Source organism: Acomys minous (genome assembly GCF_964271855.1).
Source record: "Acomys minous genome assembly, chromosome: 13".
NCBI classification, from domain to species: domain Eukaryota; kingdom Metazoa; phylum Chordata; class Mammalia; order Rodentia; family Muridae; genus Acomys; species Acomys minous.
Genome location: NC_140495.1, coordinates 105,109,533 through 105,130,790, shown reverse-complemented (window position 1 = coordinate 105,130,790; position 21,258 = coordinate 105,109,533). Strand labels below are relative to the sequence as shown.

Sequence of the window (21,258 nt, the reverse complement as noted above, 5' to 3'; positions counted from 1 at the left end):
TACAAGTGCAGTATGTTTTTCTTTGTCCTCTGCCAGTATCTCAGAACATAAGCTAGGTAGTGTGAAGGCTGCACAGACACAGAGGAACCTACACACACACACACACACACACACACACACACACACACACACACACACACACGCGTGCAGAGGCAGATGGATGGCCACTTAATGGAATTTAATCTCATATTTCTCATGTTGAGGCCATTTTCCCATACTTGCTTTAAGTTCACAGTCAAAGGGCCAGAACAAAGTAAGCAAAGTGTATTTTGATAAGCAAATAACATTGATAATGTACAAAGGACACAAACTTCCTAATCCCAAGATTATATTTCAGAATGTGATAGTTAATATTGACTCAGCTTTATTAAAAAATAAAAGAAGTACCAAACAGAGATCAAATGTCCAATGCCATGTGAAATAATAGGTTCACCAAGAGGTGACAAAGGTAAGCCTGAATGGTGGGCTGTAGTTACCAGAGAAAGAGGCTGAGTTATCACAGACTCACAGTGCTTCTGGGAAACACTGACCACATGGTAGATCTAAACTCCCATCTTTAGGGTAAGCCTACTAGTATGGGCAGCCTCCAGGACAGCAAGAAACTACTCTGAGAAAATTCTGGAAGAGTTTCCAGGTATTCAGAGGGGACTGGAGAATATAACCTTTTTTGGTCAGTGCTCTGGCAAGATCAGCCAGCTGTCTAACAAGTGTGCACACCCAGGAGGGAGAGGCAGGGTGCTCGCGCCCATCTCTAGTCAATCAAGGCCAACAATCTCTAACACGTGACATACAGTGATATCTAGTTTTGCATACAAACATAGAGGGCCTGAGGAAGGGAAGGGCCACTGGCATTTCCACCAAGCCCCTGGTGGTCAAGCACACCTAAACACTACAGTCCAGGGCACGGAGGTCTTCCAGGAGCTCCTGGGCAGCAGTCTTCAGGTGAGAGTTGCGGCTCTTGGACAAAGCCAGGATGCGCTGCAGGGGTAAGGAGCTTCGCAGCTCTGCAGCAGCCTTGGAAAAGACTTCTGGTTCTAGAACCACAGACTGGATGAGCCGCAAGGCATGAAGGCACACTTCTGCATCTGGATCTGGGGAGAGGAGACACTGCTGGTTAAAACCAAAGCCTCCTCAGGAAGCCACCCCTGCACTGGTCTTTCTGAATGACAGCTCTGACAGCTGGGAAAGCTGGGGGCTAACCCAGAAACAGAAAGCCTCACTTGTTAGGTTCATGGCTGAACTCAGTCACCACCACCTTTGGTAAGCAGCCATCTTCAAATATCATGATCTTATAATTTAAAACACCAAACTAGAGGCTAGAGAGATGGCTCAGCAGTTAAGAGCACTTGGTTTTTCAGAGGATCCAAGTTCAATTCCCAGAACCCATATGGTGGTTCACAACCATCCCTATCTCCAGTTTCAAGGGATCTAATACCTTTCTCTGAACTCCATGGGCACCAGGCATATACATGGTACAATACATACACATAGGCAAAACATTAGTATACATAAAATAAAATACGTTTTTTGTTTTGTTTTTGTTGAGACAGGGTCTCTCTGTGTAGTCCTGACTGTCCTGGCATTCATTCTGTAGACCAGGTTGGTCTCAAACTCAGAGAGATCCACCTGCCTTTGCCTCCTTCCAAGCCCTTAAAGGTGTGTACCACCTCTGCTGGCAAAAATAAAATAAATAAATCTTAAAACAAAACCCACTAAATTAGAAATATCAGGGCTTCTAAATGTTGTTTTGCATTTGGCGGAAGCCTGAGCTTCCCATTCCCCATTGCCCCAGTCTAGCATGAAAGCGCAAGTGCACACGTTGGGAGGGAAAGGATGAAGCACAGAGTCTAAGTATCTCAGGGCTCTGGAACTCAGCCAAACAGCAACCAGGGCCTGGACTGACTTGGGCAAGTTGGTGGCTGCTTCATGAGCAGCCAGCAATGGAAGCTCGCTCAGAGCTCCAAAACTAAGAGGCAGAGACGGGATCCCAGTTTTGTCAGGGTAGACAAGAAAGCTACTTCAAGAACAGCCAGCCCACAGGTACTGTGGTGGGTGGAACAGCACTAGGAAGATGGCAGCTATAGGTGCTGAAAGGCCAGGAGCTTGGAGCAGCAAGTACCACATGGTTGACTGACCAAAAGGCAAGCTCTAAAGGTCCAGCAATGAATTCTTCAGGGAGAAGGGAAGCCCTTCCTCCCCAGAATAAATGACGAGTATCAGAAGACCTTTGATGAAACAGATAATGCTGGCCCATTTATTTCCTGTGATGCAGGGACTTAGAAACCTTGGGCAGTGGGAGGGGTTTTGAGGGTGAATGTTTTTTATTTGCTGGGGCTAGGAGTGCCAGGAATACTTTATTTGCATACAATAACACAGTCGTATCATAAGAAGGGGAACACAATACTTAATTATCCTATGGGTAGGGGAAGAACTCCAGGTACAGTTAAAAGGTCATTGGTTGAAAGCCAAGACACCAAGACATCTTATTAGCATAGGGTGGGTGTTTCCAGAAATCTCCAGGTGCTTGCTGAATGGGTGTCTTATCAGGAAAGGGTTGGGCCTGTAATCTTCCTGAAGGCTATGTGATGCTCCTTAGAGGATCTGGGATTCCCCAGATCAGGTAGAAAGGAAACACAGCTGAGAAAGGGAGTCTGTCATCTTATACCGGGCTCAGGGGCTCTCTGGAAATGCCAGACTTCAACCTTAATGGCAGAGTCCCACATCTAAGGGGTTTGATGTTTTCTCTAAGTTTTCCATGTGAAAGATTTGGTTGTTAGCCTGGTGCTCTTGGGAAGTGGTGAACACTTTAGAGAGTGGCATTTAGTGGGAAGAAGTTAGGTGACAAGGGACAAGCTCTTGAAGGGGATCCTGGGACCCTATGCCCTTCATTTGTCTTTTTGTTTCTCAGCCCCAATGTGGTAAACAGACATAATCCTGCTGTCACATCCCAAAGCAACAAAGCCAATTGACCAAAGATTGAAACATCTCAGACCACAGGCCAAGATAACCCTTCCTTCCTTTTGAGTAATCACAGCTATGCAGAGCTGACAACATAAGGTTTCCCATGTTTTGCTGGACTGTCTACTTCTACAATTACTTAAGAAGGTACTACCTCTCATGTTCACTCCAACCATGGCGAATCCCTCAGCAACTACATAGACAGTGCCTACTCAGGGCCTTTGAGATGGGCAATATTACAGTGTCTTTGTTACCTTCTATTGCTGTGAAGAGACACCATGACCAAGGCTGCTTACAAAAGAAAGCATTTGACTGGGGGCTTGCTTACAGTTCCAGAGGGTGAGTCCACGTCATCACAGGAAGCATGGTAGGCAGGCATGGTGCTGGACCAATAGCTGACAGCTCACATCTCATTCACAAGATGGAGACAGAGAGCAAGAAACTGGGCCTGGTGTGGGCTTTAGGAATCTTAAAAAATAGGCACCCTCTAACAAGGTCACACCCCTAATCCTTTGCAGTATACCATCCAGGAGCCAAATGTCTGAGCCTGTGGGGGCCATTCTCATTCAAACCAGCACATACGAGGTCCGAGATCCACAAAACATGTCTTTACTTTCCATCCGAATGCTCCTCAGGAGGTACAGAACCCGGTGACCCTGCTTATATTATAATAAGCACTGAAACACAGACCAAAATAGTAGCCTATGTCAAAGCTATAGCCAGGGTAAGCCTAACCATTCCTCCCTGGTGGGTACGCTATAGGCTGAGCACTGTAATGGAAGTCATGCATACAGCCAGCACCGGTTTCTTAGCAGTACACTCACTCAAAAGGCCCTTTCAAGACGTCAGTGGGGCGGAACACTACTTCCTCAGCCTGGGCCAGAGACTTCTCTTGTAGAACAAAAGTGGGGAAGGCTAAAATGAAACCTGTTCTTCATTGAGGGAGGGACATGGAGACCACTAAAAATCTTCTTATTCTAAAGGAGAGGCAAGAGATGTGAAGATAAGGTGGCTGCTAAGAAAAGGCCAATATTTCAGGAAAGCCCCCAAACTAGGCACAGGTACACAGCAGCAAGCTGAAACAATGGAATACTCCCCTACCATGACTCCCCAGAACCCCACAAATACCTGGTAATTACACCCAGGTCAAAGACAGAACCAGAGCCCCTAAGGCAGGGAAGGTCAACAGTTAAAGGTACAGAGTAGCAATTTAGCCCTCCCTCAGAGCTGCAGGGAGGGCTAGAGGAATCTGACTCCAGTTAGCAAGATACACAGCAAACATGACAACAAATCCAAAACCGGCACCCATTGCTCCCCAGCAGAACAGGGGGCATGGCATCCACAGGTGTAAATGCCATGCTTCCTCAGAAGGGGTGCCCAGGCTCCAACACCAAGGGCACTCCATAGGCTGCTACGCAGTATGATGGTTTCAGTATTTTTAAAGATGTATTTTATTTTTAATTATGGGGGGTATAAGTGCATGTGAGCACAGTGCCCGTGGAAGCTAGAAGGTGTTGAATAGCTTTAAAGCTGCAGTTACAGGAGCTTGTGAGCCACCTGACATGGATGCCAGGACCTAAATTTGAGTCCTCTCAAAAGGCAGCACATGTTCTTAACCAACGGAGCTGTTCTTAACCAGCCCTTCAGCCTTGAGTTCAATTTTTTAAAGAAGTAAACAAAAATAATATATGACAGGGACCATACATGGCCCCCAAAGCTCAAAATGTTCTCTATATGACCTCAAGTAAAACTGTCTGACACTGATCTTTTAGCTTACATGCCACACCCAACATTCAATCAAAAACTACAAGAAACACAAGGTCACTAACTACCAGTGACAATCAGTAGAAGTACGTAGACACCTGCACACATGGATGTGTACCCCATGTGTGCTGTAAGTACCCACGGAAGCTGTACGAAGGCAGTGGGCCCCCTGGACTGGAGTTATAGAGGATTTTGAGCCACCATGTAGATTCTGGGAACTGAACCTGGGTCCTCGGCAAGGGCTCTTTACCACTGAGTCATCTCTCCAGCCCCATAAATGTATATTCTAATTAAACATTATATTGTAAACTCTAAGGCAAATACAAAAACAAATTTAATTTGAAAAGCTAATAATACAAATAAAATAGACTATTAAAACAATCCATATCAGATAAAAAGGAAGAAAGAAATAGGTTTGAGATCCCTTCATGTATTTCTCATAGAGGTTTTGACCAAGTCTATCCCCAACTCCCTCCCCTTCTATTCTTCCCATACCCTGCCATCAGCACCTTTCCTCCCAACCTCATGTGCTCTTTTTTAAACTCACTAAGTCCACTTAGTGCCGTCAGTATGTGCAGATGTGGTTCCATCATCCCCTGGGACATGGCAACCTATCAGAGGCTACATCTGAAGACTGTCTCTGCCCCAGGTGTCATCAATTGTCCAAGGTTCCTTCCTTCTTTCTGTATTTCAATAGGTATCTCCTGTAATGATTCTTCTTGTTGTTGTTGTTTTGTTATGCTTTTTGAGACAGGGTCTCTCTGTATAACAGAGCCCTAGCTGTCCTGGACTCCCTTTGTAGACCAGGCTGGCCTCAAATTTACAGTGATCTACCTGCCTCTGCCTCCCAAGTGCTGGGATTAAAGGTGTGCATGCCACCCCACCTGGCTTGTACTGACAGTACTGACTCGTAATGATCTCTCTCTCTTTTAAGATTGGACATTGTTTGTGAGCATGAAGTTGTGTGTGTGTGTGTGTGTAAGATTTTATTTTTATGTATATATGTATGCCATATGTGCACAGGTGCCCATATAGACAAGAAAGGGGTGTCAGAAGCCCTGGAGCAGCAGTTAAAGGCTGTTATGAGCCACCTGGTGTGAGTAGTGGGAACTGAACTCAGGTTTTTCTGCAAGAGCAGTACATCATATTCTTAATTGATGAGCTAATAGTTACATTAAGAGAACAGTATGGGGCAAGATGCCCCCTTATGGCCTCCATAGGCACTGCACATACAGGTAAGCAAGCTGGTCTAACTGGATGTCTACATGTAGAAAAATGCAATTAGACCCATATTTGTCACCATGCACAAAACTCAAGTCCAAGTGGATTAAAGACCTCAACATAAAACCAGAGACACTAAATCGGTTAGAAGGAAAGATGGGGAAGAGCCTGGAACACATTGGCACAGGAGACAACTTCCTGAACAGAACACCAACAGCCCAGGCCTTAAGGTCAACAATTAATATATGGGACCTCATGAGGCTGAGAAGCTTCTGTAAGGCAGGAGACACTGTCAACAAAACAAAGCAACAGCCACAGATTGGGAAAAAATTTTCACCAACCCAACATCTGACAAAGGTCTAATATCCAAACTATATAAAGGACTCAAGAAATTAAACACCACCAAACCAAATAACCCAATTGAGAAATGGGGCATGGAACTAAACAGAGAATTCTCAACAGAGGAATATTGAATGGCTGAGAAACACTTGAAGAAATGTTCAATGATTAGTAATACTCAACCTCCTTAGTCATCAGAGAAATGCAAATGAAAACGACTCTGAGATTCCATCTTATACCCATCAGAATGACTAAGATCAAAAACTCAAGTGACACCACACGCTGTCGAGGATGTGGAGAAAAAGGAACACTCCTTCATTGCTGGTGGGAATGCAAACTTGTACAACTACTTTGGAAATCTATCTGGTGCTTTCTCAGAAAACTGGGAATAGGGCTTCCTCAAGACCCAGCTATTCCACTCCTTAAAATATACCCAGAAAATGCTCCACCACACAAAAAGGACATAGCTCAACCATGTTCATAGCAGCCTTATTCATAATAGCAGGAACTGGAAAAAGCCTAAGTGTCCCTCAGTTGAAGAATGGATAAAGAAACTGTGGTACATTTACACTATGGAATACTACTCAGCTATTAAAAACAAGGAAATCCCGAAATTTGTGGACAAATGGATGGAACTAGAAATGATCATACTGAGTGAGTTAACCCAGAAGCAGGAAGACTCACATGGTATATACTCACTTATAATTGGACACTAGCCCAAAAGGTATGTCCCATGAAAGTCTTCACTAACCAGGAGATTGGGACAGATGTGAGGATATCCCACTGGGAGATGGGGAAATAGAAGGACCCAGAGGATCCTAGAAACCTACAAGAAGAACATCGTGACAGGTGGACCTGGGCCCAGGGGTTCTGCTCAAACTATTGCACTAACCAAGGACAATACAAGTAGTAAACGTTGAACCCCTGCTTTGATCTAGCCAATGGATAAGACATTCTCCATAGTTATGTGGAAAGTGGGGACTGACTCTGCCATGAACTCTGGTGCCCCATATTTGACCACCTCCCCTTGGTGGGGAGGCCTAATGGCACTCAAAGAAAGAATAAGCAGGCTACCAAGATGAGACTTGATAGCCTATGACCATGTAGTGGAGGAGGAGGTCCCCCTTGGTCATAGACCTAGGGGAAGGGAATAGGGTGAAAGCAGGAGGGAGGGAGGAGTGGGAGGATACAAGTGATGGGATAACAATTGAGTTGTAATCTGAATAAATTAATAAAATAAGATTAAATTAAATTAAGAAAAGAAACTGCATAAGCACAAGAAACAGAGAACATGCCGCATGTGGAAGCAAGTCTCTAGGTGCTTCCTAGAGAAGAACAGAAGAGTCAAAAGAGCTGGGGCCTCACCTTTAAACAACAGCTCTGAGAAGACTGAGGTGCGACTGGCACAAGTCCTAGTCCAGCTTGGGTAAATGATGAGAGCCTGTCTCAAAAAATAATATAAAATGTTTAAGTAACAAAATTATGTCATATAAGCCGGCCGCAGTGGCACACCTGTAATCCCAGCCCTCGGGAAGGTAGAGGGAGGCAGATCTCTGTGAATTTGAGGCCAGCCTGGTCTACAAATTAAGTCCAGGACAGCCAAGGCTACACAGAAGAAAAACAAAAACAAGAAACAGAAACCAAGAAAAAATTATGTCATATAAACACTAACTATAAAAAAGCTATGTTTAAAAACAAAAGCTGTTACTATTATAGTCTTTTATTTGTATTTCAGAAGAAAAAGTATGAGGAATGAAGAGGGGCACAGAATAACTAAGAGATCAACGCGAGCAGAGCTGAAACAGTCTGGGATATGTATGTACTTCACAACAGAGAGTGCAGAGACAGGCAGTAGGGCAGAGGGCCCAGGGAAATCAACATCCACAGTCAGAGCTGGGACTTTAACACTATTCATATTACTGCTTTTTTTTAAAAAATGAAACAAAATGAATAATAAGGTAGAAAGCCCTGGCTGCCCTGGAACTCACTCTGTAGACCAGACTGGCCCCGACCTCAGAGATCCTCCTGTCTCTGCCTCCTGAGTACTGGGATTCAAGGCGCTAATCACCATGCCTGGCAAGAGATAGAATTTCTAAACAATGTTACCATTCTATATTCCCAGCCATTTAGATGACTAACATAAGACATTCTTCCCTGGGACCTATGGGACAGCACCAATAGTAACTGTGTTCAGGGCCACAGAACAAATCTCAAAAAAAATTTAATGACTCCTAAGTATGTTCTGTGATCATGGGCAATACGCTGGAAAGAAACTGAGTTCTGTAACCAAGAACATAAAGGCATCCTTAAAATCTCCAACACTATACTTTTAAGTATAAGCATCAAACATAGAACCATTTCTAATTATCTTTGATTTAACCCTTAAAAACGGAGGGGAAAAAGCTAAACCAAAACACGCACAAGAAAAAATAATCAAGATATGTGCAGAGATCAGTACGGTTGTGAATAAAATGCTGGGCACGGTACCTCAGTGTCTGCAACTGCAACGCTAAGGCAGGAGGACCACTGTGAGTTCCAGGCAAAGCTGCCTCAAATTCCAGGGTAACTTAAGATACACAATTAGTTCCTTGTCTCAAAGGCTACCAAATGAACAACAACAAGATAAATAAGTAAGGCTGATTCAGGAGGAAAATTCAACAAAAGCAGAAACCGGCCCTAAAACTAGTGAAACTCTAGTGAAGACTAATGGAGAGGGGGAGAGGTCAGAAATAAGAAATATCAAAAATAAGAAAGTGCCTTTAGTTACGAATCCTACAGATAGTGAAAAAACAATAAGGGATGTGAACAATTTATGTCCATAATTTTAAAACTCAGATGAATGCACTTTCAAAGTTCACTAATTTTTCTTTAGGTTGAATAACCTAAATTAGTTCTACATCTACTAAGGAAATTGATTTGAAGTTAAGAATGTTCAAATAATGAATAACAACCCAGACCCAGATGTCTTCATTTGTAAGTTCTATCACACATTTTAAAAGAAGAAAAAGTAATTCTACATATATGGATGGAGCTGGAGAGATGGCTCAGCAGTTAATAGGGTTTGATGCTTTTCGAGAGACCTCAAGTTCCATTCTCAGCACCCACATCATGAGGCTCACAATCACCTGCAACAACCCAACACCCTCTGACCTTTGTCAACACTGAACTCTTGTGCACAAACCACACATACACACTCTCTCTCTTCTCTTCTCCTCTCTCTCTCTCTCTCTCTCTCTCTCTCTCTCTCTCTCTCTCAAAAAGATTTCCAAAAAATAGAAAGAAAGAACAAATCTCAACTTTCTAAATGAGGCCAGAATTCTCTGATACCCACACTACACAAACATTTTATGAGAAAATAACATAGCCACATCTTTTGTGAGAATCCTGAACAAAATATTGGCAAATCATATCGAAGAACATATAAAGACAATACTTTAAAACTAATATGCATTTGCATTATAGGAATACTAAATGAGTTCAACATTTGTAAATTATGCCAATATCTCTTATCATAACACAGACTATGGAATGTTTATTTTTCAACTAGATGCTGACAAATCCTTTGGTAAATATAATATTATAAAAATTCTCAGCAAGTGAAGAACAGAATGAAATATTCTGAACCATACTGAGAACATCTACAAACACCAGGTGGCCATGATCACATAAAATAGTGGAACAAATGCTTCTCTATGATGCAAGAACATCATCCTTACAACGTCCATCCAAATTATATCTGAGACTTTAGCTCCTGCAATACAGAGACATACAGATTGAAAGAAAGAACTAGACCTGTGTGTTTCCACACAGTGTGATGACTGCCTGTACAGACCATCTCAAAGAATGTGCAAAAGGCCACTGGAACTGAGTCACAAGGTTTCAGGATTACAAGATCAGCACATAAAGAATAGTTTTATCCACATATTGACAAAAAATTGTAAGTAAAAAATGTAAAAGACCACTAAAGATGACAAAAAGGTTATAAGATTTAAACAAAAAGGATGTATAGACTGTTTGGAAGCTTGTAAAGTTAAGACCCACATGGCACTAGCTTTCTGCTCAGCAGAAACTCACACAAGGCTCATTGGCTGCTTGATCCTGTTGCTTCAGGGCCTATAATGAGCTAGTACTTCACAGTAACAGTGCATGGTAGGAGAAGCAGCTCACCTCACACTGGGCAGGAAATACAGGGAGGAAGAGGAAGGGGGCAAAGTTCCATAGTCCTCTTTAAAATCAAGCTCCCTGAAGGGATCCACTTCTGCCAACTAGGCCTTATCTCCTCAGTTTCCTTCATTTCCTCGTAGTTCCATTCACTGAGGACCAAGCCTCCAGCACACTTAAGATCTAGGCCATAATAACATTTATGGATAAGATGTCTCAAGAAGCTTACGATGTCAAACCTCTTCACCTTTGCTTACAGACTCAATGTAATTCCAACCAAAATCCCAATAAACATGTTTGAAACATCAACAAACCATGGCTAGGGAGATAGCTCAGCAGTAAAGAACATTGGTTGCTCTTCCCGAGGACCTGGGTTCAATTCCCAGAACCCATATGGTGGCTCACAACGTCTATACACCCAGTTCCATGGACTCCAACACACTCGTCTAGCCTCTGCAGGGACCAGGCACACACATGGTCCACACACATGTAGACACCCACCCATGCACATTAAATAAGTACGTTTTCAAAAATCAACACGCCATTCTTGAGCTTATTGGAAAGGGAAGAGATTGCAAGAGTCCAGGCAATTAAAAAGAAAGTCAGGTCTTGTGGCTCTACTGACAGACCCTAGATTCACAATTCTTAAGACAAAAGGGAACTACCAAGGGGTTAGCCTGGAAATAAGAGGGTTAAAGAATCCAGAAGCTGACAAGCCAAAGATTGTCTTTATGGGGATTACAATGCAATCAACCTTCTTTTATAAAATAAAACAGCAGCAGCTACTGGGCCCTGGGCCAGCTCTCCTTCCTGCCCTTCCTGGCTGAGTGGAGGGCAAAGGAGAGACCTGCTGCAAGAAGAGTCCTTCCTGAGCGATCCCCGCATTCCTGGAGGGGACAAAGTCCGGCCATCCGCTGAGACAGAATCAGAAGCTTCCAGCCCAGAAACTTTACAAATGAAAGCATGATCACAGTAGTAACAGCTCCAACAGGAAGTACGGGGAATGGAGTCGAGGAGCGCTCGTAAGCAGTGCTACCAGACAGACAGACAGACAAAGGCTGGGACAGGGAGTCTGGCCTCCAAAGAACAGCTACGGCAAAGCGAGAGAACTAGTCACCGCTGCGCTGTGATTCGGCAACTGAGAGAAGCCTCTCAGAAGTGAAGGGTATGCATTTGCCAACAGAAAGAGTACGTTTAGTTTTCAGAAAAACTGATAAAAGATGCAGAAAATATAGTTCAGAAAGTGAAACACAGTGGATGAGATAAATTAGAACAAAGTACAACAGCACAGCATATGAAGATGCCATAATGTAAGCCACAACTTTCTCACTAACTTAATTTTTTTATTAACAATAACAAAACAGAGAAGATTATACAAGTTTCTGAAAACAGATCAGGTACAAAGACTACATAGTAAGACCTGTCTCAGAAAACAAAAACAAAATGAAACAACAACAACAAAAATGCCAAAACTTCTCTGCAGCACAGGATGTTAGAACATAATGAAATGATGTCTTCACCCTGGAATCTATGCCCAGAGATAAAGGAAAACAAAAACATCTCAGACACAAAGCATCTCCTCTGCTCTCTCATACACTCATTCTCCAAAACTACCAGAGTGCATGCTCCACCAAAACAAGCCGACAAACCAAGAAAGAGGAGTCAGAGAGGAGGAGGAAGAGAAATCTGTGCACAGCAGAAGCAACACAAGACTGTGAGCGGAGCCTGCCTTGGGAGCAGGAAACTACGGGCACACTTGGGATAAAGAAACATCTTCAGAGGAGACTTGAATAATGGGGAGAACTTAAGGTTAAATAGGTGATAAACATGTAGGAAACCAGACTAAATGAGCCAGGCCTGATAGCACGTACCTGTAATTCCAGCACTAGGGAGCTAGAGACAGGAGGATCTCTGGGCTACAGGTTCCAGAGAGAAACCCTGTCTTAACTTAAGGTTGATCCCTAGCCTCCTCACAGACAGCTGTGTATACATGTAAGAACACATCAGAAGAAGGAGAAGGAGAAGAAGGAGGAGGAGGAGGAGGAAGAGGAAGAAGAGAAGGGGGAGGAGGGGGAGGAGGGGGAGGAGGGGGAGGAGGAGGAAGAAGAAGAGGAGGAGGAAGAAGAAGAAGAAGAAGAAGATGATGATGATGATGATGATTAGCCAAAATAAACTGGAAGAAAAGGAAATAAGTTAAGATTCTGGTCTGAATAATAGCAGCCATAATAGTGCAAAAGCTGCAAGTTAATCTGAATCAAGCTATGGCTGTTCTGGGATGGCAGGCTGATAGAAGCCTTTCTTCCTTTGTTACCAGGAGTCAACAAGCAATGCTGAGATATCAGAAGTTTCCTAGCAAGGCTGTCATGGGGAATCCTGAGTAGATTATTCCCAGCACCCATAAGGAACAAGCCACAGTGTCCACAAGGCATTTGAGAAGGATCAGCAAGGCTCTAAGATGAAATTAATAAATGAATTTGTACAAAGCTTTTAAATAAAATATGGATTAATTTAATGAGAATAGTATTTCTATGTATATATTCTATATATTAGAGTTCATACTCCAAATCCCATGCAAATTAATTTGGGAATATGCAATGTATGGTTAATAAAAATTCTTCACAATCGCTAAAAAAAATAATCATCCTTGTCCACACATTAGTAATAGTTTATGGCTCTTTTTCAACCATTCAATATGTTTAATGATTAAAAATGTCCTGAAGGAACCCAGCAGGCCTTCCCTCTCATCTGAGATAAGGCTGTTTGTTTCAACTGCAATGACACTTGTTGCCCTCAGGATTTCCAGTGGCCAGGCTCTCAGGGCACAGGTGGACAGTCTTCCTTTGGGATTACTGGCCATGTCCAAGGTGCACCTAAGAACATAATCTGTCCCAGCAGCAGCCTGAAGCTTGTGCTTCCCAACTCCAGAGAACAGAGGGAATGGTGAAGAAACATCCTCCATAGCCTCAGTTCACATCCAGACCAAGCCCGCCTTTTGCTTCCATCTAGAATACTCTAGGGACTGGCTGCCATTGCTCCCATTCCTGCTTTGCCTCATACTGCTCCTATCTTCCAGTCACACTGCCATCTCTCCAGACCTTGAGGTGGCACCTCTCAAGGTCACCATCGATCTCTATATTGTAACTGCTCAGTTCTTATTCAGTACTCTGACATAGCTAACCCCCAGCCCCTGGAAGACGATCGGGAAGACCTGTTCCATTGGTCCTCATTGGTCCTCTTCCATGCACTTGCACCTGTCCCAATGTCCTCCTCCCCTTTTCTCCTTAGGTGACCACACCCATGTCTTCAAATCGTGCACGCCCACGGTGACCTAGAAGCTGTGGCAGGGAGAAAGGAAGACCCTACCATGTAGCAGCCCTGGGTGCTCTCCATAGCAAAGCTGGTTCTCAGGAGATTCCAGGGCCCAGTCACGCCTGAGGACAGGGCACCCAACTCACGAGAGGAGAAACAATAGTGACATTTACAACCCAAGGTCACATGCCACTAAGACTGAGATTTTGCCTTCTGACAGAGCATCACTGCTCTTCCCCCACACCATACCTCACAGCAACAGCAACTATATGGCATAGTAATGGGGGTCTACAGCTGAGAGAACTGCCAGACACAGATCTCATCTCAGGAAGAAGTCCCAGGAGCCCCAAAGGGCAACAGGGGAAAAAAACCCAAAATCCCTGACATTAGACACAACCCAAATCCCAGCTAGATTAACAGAAAATCTCAGTTAAAGGCCTATTTCCCTCAGTTCCTGTTACCCAACAAAACATGCCCCATTCAAAAGCTGCCAGAATCAAAATGGAGTACTGTGTTGCGCTATCAATCCCAAGCCTAATTAAGCAAAGAGGCTTGCATGGCATGAAGGAAGGGTCCTCATGATGGTATGCCTAACATCAAGAGCCATTCACGACAGGCTGCAGGGACCAGCTCTGCAATGAGGTCACTGTAGCCTTGCCCAGAAAGTACTTCTACAGGGACAGCCTGCCAGCAGTATGCTGAACCTTGGATTGTCGTCATTTTATTGATCCTTGTAGCCAAGGAGTATTGTTTCACAAGATCTGATGTAATCTTCACTTTACTGTTGAAAACTTCCCCTTACCTCATGCTCTTTAATATGCCACAGTTTACTAGGACACACCTGTTCCCAGTGCAATCCTTTGCTAGTCTCAAATAAAATGTCACTATTCAGGAGCATTCATCTGTTACTTTGGTTAACCCAGTTTTCAACTAAAAGTTTACAGGACACATTAAGCAGAAAAATAAGAGGCTGGAGATATGGCTCAGCCATTAAGACCACTTGCTGCTCCTGCAGAGGACAGGACCTGGATTCAGTTTCCGGCACTCACATGGGAGCTCACAACCACCTGCAGCTCCAGCACCAGAGAATCAGGTGCCCTCTTCTGGCCTGTATGCAGGAGGCAAACAGATGTACATAAAATAAAACAAATATAACAGATAAAATAAAAACACATCCTTAAAAAGAGGAGGAGGAGGTGTGAAGAGAGACGAAACATTGGAAACAGATGCAGACACACACAGGGAATACACAGCTGATTAATAAGCTCAGGGCAGCTCCGCTGCCACAGCAACACCACAGTGAAGAAGGTGTAAACAAAAGAAAGTTATCCATCACAGTCCTGGAGGCTGAAGTCAGAGTCAAGTGCCAGCAGATGACTGTTCCTCAGGCCTCTCCTTAGCATGCAGCCAGCATCTTTCCCGTGTCCTCATATGGCCATCCTTCTGTGTGCCTATGTTTGTTCTCTTCTTATAAGGTCAGCAGTTAGACTGCATAAAGGACTACCTCAGTGACCTCATTAATTCAGTTACCTCTGAAAGACCCTGTCTCCAAGTTCAGTGACCCTCTCAGACCAGGGCTTCAGCTTATAAACTATGTACAGACCATGACAGATTCTCAGTTTTTAAAAAAGTTGAAAATACATGGATTTAAACAGAGATGGAAACTCCAAGAATGAATCAAATTTCATATCACCTTACTCAGTCGCCAACCAATCTGTCTTCATTCTCTAAACTTACTATAGGGCTTTTCTCTGTGACAAAATATCTAACAGAACCAAATTGAAGAAAGATTCATTTTGACTCTTGGTTTTGGAAAGTGCAGTCCACGGTTGTATGGGTTCATGTGCTTGGGCAGAGCCTCAGGTTGATGTGGTGGAAGGGCTTTTCTGCTTCATGGTGGATAGGGAGCAGAGAAAGGGTTAAAGGCCAAGGACAAGACACTCCCAAGGAACTACCTTTGCAACCTACTTTTGCTAGCTAGGCCTTTCCACCAAAATTCCCAGACCCTCTTAAAATAGCAGCAGCAGCAGCCAGGGACCATGGGGGAGTTCGTGTTCAGGGCACATCACTCCTTCTCTCTGCCCACCAGATTGAAGGCTTCATGGGAGCAGGACTTTAGCTGTCTTCCAGGGCTCTGTATGCGCAACACCTAGAGCAATGCTTGTTCACCCTGTAAGTAACAAAACTCCTTTCTGTGACAAGGTTGCTGCAACATAACTATAAAGAAATTGCAGGATGAACAAACAACTACTGTTGGGTCCACAGCAGCCCCCAAACGGCTGTGCTGCGGACACTGTCCTGAGTGACAGTCTGGGCTCGGCTCAGGCTGGACTCTGACCAGGTAACCGGAAGAACTGCTAGTGGGTAAACAAAAGCCTGAACTCAACATTCCTCAGAAACCTTGTAAAGCAGTTTCTGTTTGTTGGGGAAAGCTATCACTTCCCTTACCTGCCCCTTATGGCCAACTGCCTCTGGCAAGGGCATCTACTTCCTGATGAACTGAAACAAGGAAGCCTGTAACCAGTTAGCCCCCAAACTAGTTTCCAGGCTGTTCTGACCTACACCTCCCCTTACTCTAATTCCCAGGCAGTTCTGGCTCGCACACCTCCCCCAACTGCTACCTGTCCCTTTAAAACTGGCAAGGCTTATCCCAGTTTTGGGCTGTTTTCCTCCCACCTTGAGATAGCCCTGAAAGTTTGATTTCCCCAGTAAACCTTTCTTTCTACCTATAGAGTGGTCTAGCTTTTGGTGGTTTCACTACACCCTCACTACACTAGGCACGCTAAGGAGGGCACTTGTATGGACTCCTACAAAGGATAAATACAACTTAAGTCATGGGATAAGCATAGCCAAGGGTGCAGCCAACAGGAGTAACCTCATGATTGTGGGCCTTTGTCTACACGCGGAGGAGATGCCTGCTCCCCCTGCTGGTAACAGTCCAGACCCTAGGCCAAAAGGTGTCAAAAGCTGGCTCTTTGAAGAAACACATATCAAAGCTGCCCTAGTCTTCAGTTTCACAGTCAAGTTCAGTTGGTTAGGGGTTAAGATCTTTTTATATCAAGATAAAGGATTAAGCCAATAGAGATGAGATATGATAGATTCTGAATTTCATTCAGAAATTTAGACCCAACAAGATAGAAAAGATGTTTACTTCAAGTTTGACAAATACAAATAGCCAAATCACTATGAATATAACATTTATAGAATTCATGATTGTCACATGGTTCTCCCTGCTGTATGCAGTTTGTATTATGCATGTATAATAAAATAAATGTATATGGAAAATTTTATTAAAATAATAAATCTCCTGGAGACAAGCCCAGGAGATGTCCTGGGTGTGGCTGCTACAATTCAGATACCCTTGGTTTAAAACCCCAGAGGTCTAGGGTGGGAGCTCTCACTTTCCTGTTGGTTACCTGACTCTCTTCTCCCACTGGAAGGGACACAGACTCCCTGAGGTCCCTCAAGCTAGGGGAACTGTCCAGAAAGCTCCCTCACTGCTGAGGAGGCCTTTCTTGTGACCAGTTCTCTGGACAGAGCCTTCCTCAGCTAGCCTCCAGAAGGCTGAAGAAAACTCTGTGACCTAGATTCCCAGAGAAAGGAACCCATACGTGAAGACACCGTAAGAGCTCAGTCACTATGACAATATTTGAGGGGAGCCAGATCAGGGATGGAAAATATCAAACTATGTGGCTAGAAGAGTAATACAGAACTCAGTCCTAATCACAAAAGCCTGGGGCCCAGAGACAGGCGAGGCAATGGGAATGACAAAGAATCACTAGCTGTCACTCATAGAGAGGACACTGATGTTTCACAAGGGTCAACAGAGGCCTTGCCCCCTCTCCCAGAACTCATGTGAGAATCTAAACACCTGTCATAAGTTAGTAGTATTAAAGTGTAGACAATCTATTGGTGGCTTTTAGAGGTAAGGCCTTTGGGAAGCGGTTCAGTCATTAGGATGGAGTCCAGTGACTGAACCCTGGCAGCTTCATGAGAAGACATAAAGATACACACAGCCCTGAGTTCTCTACCACACTATGATGCAGCTCAGGGGTCCCTCACCAGAATATGAACAGAGCTGTTATGACATTGAACCTCAAGCCCATGAACCAAAACAAGCATTTTTTTTCTTTACAAATTGGCCACCCCAGGTATTTCAGTGTAGTTACAGGCCAATGCGATAGTTTTAAAGCAGCCACTGTCAAAGTTCTTCAATGAACAAAGGTGTAAAGTTTTAAAAATAATTTCAACAAATAAACAGAAGGTATACAGAATAACACAAGGAGAAGTTGGAACTGAAAATACATTAACTTTAAAAGGTGTGTAGCAAGAGAATAAAAGGAATAGATAAAGAAAAATTAGTGAGGGCCAGGGAGACAACTCAGTGGGTAGAGTAGAGTGCTAGCCAGGCAGGCCTGACAGTCCAAGTTTGATTGCCAGAGCACACATAAAAAGCTGGATGTGGTAGTTCACATCTGCAGGGTGGCAACAGATAAGCAAATTAAAGATCATGAAGGGGCAGGCAGGGGGAGACAGGACAATGGAAACTCGTCAGTGTGAGTTAGAAAGAGAAACATAAAGGAAACTGGTGAGACAAAATGTTCACATCACTGTAGTCTAGGAGAGGAAACTGAGGAGGGCTGAAAACAGCTGAGAAACACTGACAGAACATGTACCTGATGAGCAAGCAAAAGGCCGGCTGCCAGAAAACCTAATGAAAGCATAGTATGATACATAACATAGCCAAACCTCAGGAGTCTATGCTGAATACAACAAGAGAAAAATGACCCGTAAGTAGTGACACCGGCTTCTCAGAGGAAGTGATGCCACACTGCCCACGCTTTGAACAAAAGAGAACTGTCAGTTCTAGAGACCTGTCTCCAGGGGAACAAGCTTTTAATATGAAGGGAAACTCTAGTCATGCTCAGGAGACTTGAGAGATGCTTAGGGAGAATTGAGTTCACGGCCGGAAGGCCCACTCTAAAAGAATGACTAGTTAACACAAAAACTTGTGTAGGCACACTCAGGACAGCATGGCTCCTGGCAAATGACCCGAGTGTCCATCAGATGATGAATGGATAAATGCTGGAAATCCATACTGTAGATATTATGTAGCCATAAAAAGGAATAAAGCACTGACCCACATTATAACATGGATAAAGTTTGGAAATGCCAGTGAGAGAACCTCAGGCAAAAATGGTAAAATGCTTTAATTAGGGTTAACAAGCAGACAATAAGTTACACTTCCAGCTGGGCCACACCTCTTGAAGTTTCTAGAAGCTCCCAAAACAGGCTCTGTTCTTTTAACATCTGAGCTCTTCAGAAAGCCATTTCACATGCTATGATTCTGCCCTTGACATCCAAAAGGCCCATGTCCATCACACACAAAATACCTTCAGTCCATCTCTAAAAAGCCCGAAGGTCTTACAGTTCTAATCCTGTTTAACGTGCTCTGAGACTCAAGACAAACTCAGCACACTCCCAAGATGCAACGGCACCAAATGAACCTCCCTATTCTGGATGAGGAGGAAGAATGTATAGAAAGGAGGGACTGACCAAAGACTGAAACCAAAGGGTAACTGTTAAGTCCTGTGGCTTCCATATCTATCATCTAGAGCAAGTGATGATGTAATATGGACCCCAGAAATCTTGGGTAGGCACAACCCTATGGTTTTGCCATTCACAAGCCTACACAGTCTCTCCTGAGGGCTGGCTCACCTCATTACTTGCAGCTTTCCTTCACACACGTTTCACTCCCTGGCATCTCTAGTTTCTTAAGGTCTCCATTTCATGTCCAGCTTTACCCCATCCTTTCATGAGCTTCCTGTGAGGATTCCAACTGTGCTACATATTGCCCGGAGTCCCGGGTTTTCCTCTGAACCAGATGATACCTCCATGAGCCCATAACTCTAGCATTCTGCACGCCTGAAACGTCAGCATCAAGTCTGCCACTGCTCAAGTGGCAGCCATGCCCCTCTGAACCACAGCTGTAGCAGCCTCTGAGTGCCTGAGTGGCTGGGAGAAAACACTTTCCTAGATGATACTCCAGAGGCATCAGGGGCACTGTCTTCTAGAGGGGAAATCTCAAGTGAATTCACTCTTTCGTGCTTTTAAGCCTACCACAGTTGAGGCCAAGCCAACTCCTGAGACGCCCTCAAGTCATCATCCTATTGTCCCTGTGAAATGGAACTTTTTGAAGGAGAATAATCTCTTCAACAACACTCTTAATTCACTTTGGCCTCAGCTTTAAATTTGATTTTCTGGCCAAATGCTTCTCAAATCTTTCCCCTTTCTCTTTACTCCTAATTCTCACTGTCGACCTGGATAAGAGCAGCCAGCAAAGATGTGGCCACAATCTGGCTGCTTTGGAACTTCAGCAAATTAATTACTCTGTCACCTGTGAACTCAGCTTACCCTAAGTCTTAAGGTATGAACAATACATAGACAAATTCCCTACCACAAGGAACATGGACGGCATCGGGTCCAATCCCCAATACAGTCTTCACTCTGTTGGAAGCCTCTGAGCACAGGTCTCTGCACTCAGCATCCCTGTGGATATGCTGGTCCTCTGAGCTCTGGTTGCAGCATCCTATTCCCTCTCTAGCTTCATCTCTGAAAGTCTTCACCCTCTTGCACGCCAGTTCCAAAGGCTAAGACACATAGATTAGGTTTATTTCAACAAAGCTTCCACCTCCAGCACCAACTTTCATTTTTCTGTAGCTGTGGTTAAAATGCTTGAAAGAACGAACTAATGGAAGGGATTTTTGCTCATAATTTTGGTCCCTAATTTATGGACTGTGCCTGTGGTGATGCAGTGTGAGCACATGGTTCCTAATTCCCTAAATTTAGGGACAAGATATAGTTCCTAGAAACCCAGCCCTAGAGATACTTTCTCCACTTATACTCACCTCCTAAAATTTCCAGAAGCTCCCAAAATAGTGTAGCCAGCTGGGAACCAAGCCTTTAATACATGAGCCTTAGGGAGAAATACTTTATGTCTCTATGGTAACACTCAGAATACAAAACAAAACACACTCCTTTACTATAAAAGCTTAAACAATTGAAGTATGAAGTAACTTTTGCTTGTGTGTGTTTCCTTTGGTTCCTCAGTGTGTGTTGATCCCCTTTCCCCTGTATTTGCGGGACTATTCTCTCCATAGTCCTTTGGAGTGTTTAAGAAGACCACACCCCTGGATCTCAATGCACCTCTGTCCCACAGGGGAAAGATTCCCTGTTGGTATTTCCACTGTCTAAATCGTGTGGGAATGTGAGGGCAGAGCGTGGGGCAGAGAACGTGAGCCAGCAATCTAGAACAGAACACATATGACAGGAGAGTACTGACAACTGTGAAATTGTGGTGCGATTTTAGCATGGTTAACAGTAGGATCTTACACAAAAGTATCCACAGCAATGAGATGTCTACCAAAAACACAAAACTCTGATAAGGATGGTGCTGTTTTGGTCACTACCGTCACCAACACCACATGAGTAGAAGACAACGGGTTC

At 44.0% G+C, this 21,258-nt stretch overlaps 1 protein-coding gene across 5 annotated transcripts in view; it reads right to left on the bottom strand.

Moving 5' to 3' along the window:
* Positions 1 to 341: 341 nt before the first annotated feature.
* HSF2BP (heat shock transcription factor 2 binding protein) overlaps positions 342 to 21,258 on the bottom strand; it is an 82,298-nt gene continuing 61,381 nt past the window's right edge. For 4 of the 5 annotated variants that reach the window (XM_084752491.1, XM_084752490.1, XM_084752492.1 and 1 more), the window contains one exon: positions 342 to 1,091. In XM_084752491.1, the coding sequence (XP_084608617.1) occupies positions 883 to 1,091 (209 nt within the window). In that variant the 3' untranslated portion in view covers positions 342 to 882. Of the gene's footprint in view, positions 1,092 to 7,647; positions 7,724 to 21,258 lie in introns of all 5 variants that reach the window. The other variant, XM_084752494.1, reaches the window with a different exon arrangement.